At 39.7% G+C, this 4,920-nt stretch overlaps 1 protein-coding gene across 1 annotated transcript in view; it reads right to left on the bottom strand.

Moving 5' to 3' along the window:
- Positions 1-4,425, bottom strand: part of LOC101863752 (protein dispatched homolog 3) — a gene marked incomplete in the record, with an annotated part of 32,512 nt that extends 28,087 nt beyond the window's left edge. The window contains 3 exon segments of the mRNA XM_013084545.2: positions 449-545; positions 965-2,187; positions 3,994-4,425. Of these exon segments, the coding sequence (XP_012939999.1) occupies positions 449-545; positions 965-2,180 (1,313 nt within the window).
- Positions 4,426-4,920: the final 495 nt, after the last annotated feature.

Raw genomic sequence — 4,920 nt, 5'->3', positions numbered from 1 at the left:
GGGGGTATAAAATCTATTTCAATTAAACATCATCATCAATAACTGGACCAATGACACTTCAAACAGTGTACTGGTTCTTAGCAAAAAAAAACCACACAAAAAAAATGTGAATTTGTACAAAGTATTCAGTCAAAAATTGAAATGCTGTCAGTTCGTCATTTCATAGTCATCACTGCAGTAGAGTGGATGTCAAAACTGATATGGATACTTGAATAGTGATGTTTCAGTTTTAATGCTGTATACAGCGTGCACAAGTAAGTTTTAGTATGCTTCAAGAAGAAATAAAATATGATGATGATGATGATGATGGTGATGATGACGATGATTTATAAAATTTGGAAATTCTACTTGAAGTCTCAACCCTTTTTTATTCCTTGTTGCTCACTATGATGATGATGATGACGATGATGATGATGATGATGATGATGATGATAAAGTTGAAACTTACTCTGTCGAAGCTTTCGATAACAGTCCTATATAAGTGATGACAAAGTCTCTGAATTTTCCATCTTGGTCTTTCCCACGGCTTCCAGCACAGGAATATCCTTGAGGACGACAGTCACAAGGTTAGAATTTCATGAAACACACCTCACATGCCTTCAATGTTTCAATAGAGTGTTACTTTTGACATACACAGTCTAGCACGCATGTAGTGAAAAGATTTTCAGGTCCCAAATTTATATTTTTTTCATATTTAAAACACATAAAAATTTGTATATATTTATAAATAACGGAAAAATGTATTTTTACATATTATACCCAAAATTTCATTTCTCATCCCCTCGCTTGTAATTTGAATGAATGTTCTTTAAAACATATCTTTGACACAAACATTTATATTATAGTACAGCCAATTATAACTATACAAATTTAAAAAGAAAGAGTATACATTTTAGGGGCAAACAAAATGAAAAAAAATTTGAGCAACAGTAAACTCAAAGAGAAGAATTTAAGAAAAAATTACCTGGAAGCGGGGCTCCAAACAGAACTTCTGACCTCAAAAGGTGGCTCTTTTGAAAGGTCCTGTTTATCTTGTCATCGACGTAATAGTAGAACGTCTCATAGTTCATTGCAAGTTTCAGGGCACTATCTACATCCGCTAAATTGGTCCCCATTCCATCATAGATTATTTTGCCCTCAGAATTTTTGGACGGATAAAAATATGTAAGCAATGAGTTCAGGGGAACGCATCCATTCATATCCCTAACCGAAGGAATGTGCCGTACTAAATTTGGGTCACGGTAGCAAAATTTTCTGAACCCCGGGTGCTCAATAATTTGTTTTTCGATTTGATGCACTGTCTCGAGGCGCTCCTTTGTGAACATGTTTGTGTCGTTGTCTCCGTGCGCCAGATAAATGACGTGCATCTTCCACCTGGCGACAATCTGGGGTTCAAACTCAAACAGACACCGAACTTTGTTGGCGGCTCGCTTCAACCTCGACAAAACCGTGTGATCCGAGTCTGAAGCGAGTGGTGGTTCCAAACCAAACAAATTGAGATTTGAAGTATCTAAAGCATCTCTTTTCTCCCTTACAAATGACGTATGGCCTGCCAGAGGCTTAAAACTGCTTTCATGAACAGAGAATAAGTCTCTTTTGGACCTAAAGAGTTGTGACGCAGCACTCGTATCCCGCCGCATTCTGGTACTAGAGTTCTTTCTAGCTAGCATTAGGGCCTCAAAATTTTTGTAGGCCTGGTGGTTAGGTATACTGAAAGACTTCACAGATTTGTCGATCTTCAGGTCGTCTTTCACGATGACACTGTAGTAGCCGAGCCCAACGCTTAAAGCGATGAAGGAAATGGCCGTGAAGAATGAGAGCAGGACCAAGTACCACCGGGCCCGGGGAAAAGTCAGCTTTGGTCGCGAGCAAGCACACGACACTTTGCAGAGCATTCCGTCTGCGTGGGAGGAGCCCTGCATCAATGACTCTCTAGGAGGTTCTGCTGTCTCTCTACCATTTCTGCAGAAGACAGGCTCAGTTCCCAAATCTTCGGCCGTGTAGTCAGACACAACAGCCCCAGATGGGTAGCTCATACCCTGTGTCCGGTCTTCTTCAGCGTACTCCCCTGATGCCATGCACATGAGCTCATCCATATCCGATCCATGACGGTTGTCTGAATTGGTCACTGGTGTCCATCCATTTGACGTTCCACCACGAAAAACAGAAAACCAGCGCATCACAGATCTGAAAAATCAGGGAAAAGTAATAGACATTAAAATCAAACGAGTCACTTGCAAAAAGAATAATCAACACATTCTAATTTTTAAAAAACTATTATTTAAAAATGAACCTCCCAACTTATGACTTTTTGCACCTCCAGACAAGTTTTTGAGCTATTGACAATTTAAATCTTATCTCGACTTTGGATACACCAACATTTTTACCACCAGTTTTATTTTTTTACAGAAAAAAAGCAAAGGACAAACAATTTGAACACAAATAAGAGTGTCATTTATTGCAAATTACTTTCACATTACATTTATCTCAAAATAAACCCATTTTCAGTATTGCAAAAAGCCCATCCGAAATCTGAAAGACAAGGGTAGAAAAAGTGACAGCATTTTTTTTTTTTTTTAGTTTTACGGCACTCACAGCTGCAAAGGAAACATTATTTAAACATTTCCAGCTGGTAGGAAATTTTGAAATTAATAGCGCGGGTGGCGACCGAAGCCTACTTATATCATTTTTGGACTACCAAGGGATCTTCAACGTGCGCAACTTGCACTCGGGACCTCCGAGATTTTTCAGCGTGATCTGGCAGTAAAAGAAGAAGCCACGGAGTAGCAGTAGCAAAGCTGCAGAAAGAGTCAGGAGCCCAGAGGAAGGGGCAAAGGAGATGATGGGGCGGAGGCAGAAAGTGGAGACGAAAGCAGATGATGTAACATTGCCAGAGAGCAGGAAAAGATGTGAAAGGAGAAAATCTTAGAGAAGCAAATTTTCCGTCACTATTCAGATTCGAACCCACGACCTTTAAATGAAAGGCAAACACCTTAACCTCTAGACCACGAAAACCCTCAAACGTATCAAAAGGAGACCGAGAAATCCAACAAACATTATGTTTGATGGGGGGGGGTCAAATTGTGTCAAAATGGTAGCTCTGAAAATATGTGGCGGTCTTGGAAACTGGGCACAATGTCAATTACCCTGCTACTTTGTTTTTTTACTTATAAATGGACTTTCAGTAACTCTACTACTAGAAATTTATACCTCTGAACTTCACTTCTTTGAGTGATGCAGAAGTAATGGAGTCTAGAAATGTTCATAGTGTGAACTTGTTGTTACCATAGAAACCTTCGTAAATAAAATGTCGGCAACATAAAAATAAAAGTGAGCTTCTAAATAATAAAAACAACTTATATTATATATATTATAATTTATTAATCAGAAGGGGAGGCCCATCATGAATCTTACTAACAATGATTATGTTTTATAGTATAGTCAATTCCTTTACAACCCTCATTTTGCGTCTTTGGTGCTCTAGAAAATATTTTGATAGAACAAGACACTTCATTATTGTTTTTACACATAGAGTAAACAGTAAGTGTTTCTACTGAAAAAGAGAAACGGGCAAATTATGGAAATTTATATTATCAGGGATGTCAACAGGTTTTGAAAAAAAAAGCCGGAAATATAACGGCGTGCGCGCACTGACTGAAATAAGAATACAGTGAGGCTAAATTATATTACAACAAATAATTTCAATTGTTCAATTTAGTATATTATAATATGTATTGTTTATAGATCTAGTCGACTTTTGTTAAAAGCTGGGGCCCAAATGCCTCAAATGGCAAGTCGACGGAAAAAACAAAAAAGCCTGAAGATTTACATCCCTGTATCACAATTAAGGGACACACAAGACATCTTGTCATGCTCTGATTGCGATTAAAAGGGAAGCTTGCCAGTGCCAAGTGCCCTGAATAAAATCCCTGTGTTTCAACCTCACAAACCCTCTAGGGGTACCAATTATTATACACACAAACAGAAACTTACTTGTCAACAGCTTCCTCGTCCACCTGGAATTGGAAGTAGCCTAACTAACACACTAGATTTTAGATCTAGACCTAGATATGATCTCTCGATTCTCGACTGATTACTTGGCCTGTTCAAATCGGGTAGAGAGTAGAGGGGATGTCACGGGTGTGACCAAAAAATCAACTTAGAAATCAAATCATAAATAATAAACAGCTGATGTTGATTCTATGGCGACCAGGAACGCCAGACAATTTGTCACGACTAAAGACCTTCTTCCTCCTCAGAACCTTCTGAAACACAAATCAAATCATGATTTTCAGTGAAGGCAAGAATAAACACGACAAGTCTAGTAAAGACGCATCCTGCTCGCCAGAGCGTTCCGTCGTTTAGATCCTCTACAGCCTCGTATCTTTGTTGTCCAGGTGGAACGACAACTTCCTGTTTTATTAGGCTTTGTGGTTCCTCTCTGTTTACAATGACGTCAGTAAGACTGGTCATGTGACTCGATCTATTCTGAAAGTCTCTGGGTCAAGTTGACACACGCGCGGGCGCACGCACACGCACACACACGCGCGCACGCATGCACATGTGGGTGGTTGTTAGGTGTTCTGGTATCACTTGTTTCTACTTTCCTGTCAAACATGTATCGTCGTCATCTCTTTCTATCTTTTTATAACTTTTTTTTTTAGTAGAGGGTTTTACGGCGCTCGCAACTGCATAAGGTCATATATATGAGCGCCAAGGGGTGGGTGCTTAGCGTACAAGAAACCTTTTTGTTTCCAAGTTGCCAAGGTTTTTTGTACGCTAAGGGTGGGTGTCAACAGAGTCCTTACAGGAACAGGGAATCTGACTTACTCTGCTCACCTCTCTAGCTTCAACAGCACAAGGCAGTAGCTGGCGCCATTGGTGCAATTGGTGCAAGCGCTCCACCTAACCCTGGCCTTC

This window comes from Aplysia californica, unplaced genomic scaffold, assembly GCF_000002075.1.
Source record: "Aplysia californica isolate F4 #8 unplaced genomic scaffold, AplCal3.0 scaffold00301, whole genome shotgun sequence".
Lineage (NCBI taxonomy): Eukaryota > Metazoa > Mollusca > Gastropoda > Aplysiida > Aplysiidae > Aplysia > Aplysia californica.
This window is presented reverse-complemented; position numbering and strand designations above follow the sequence as displayed.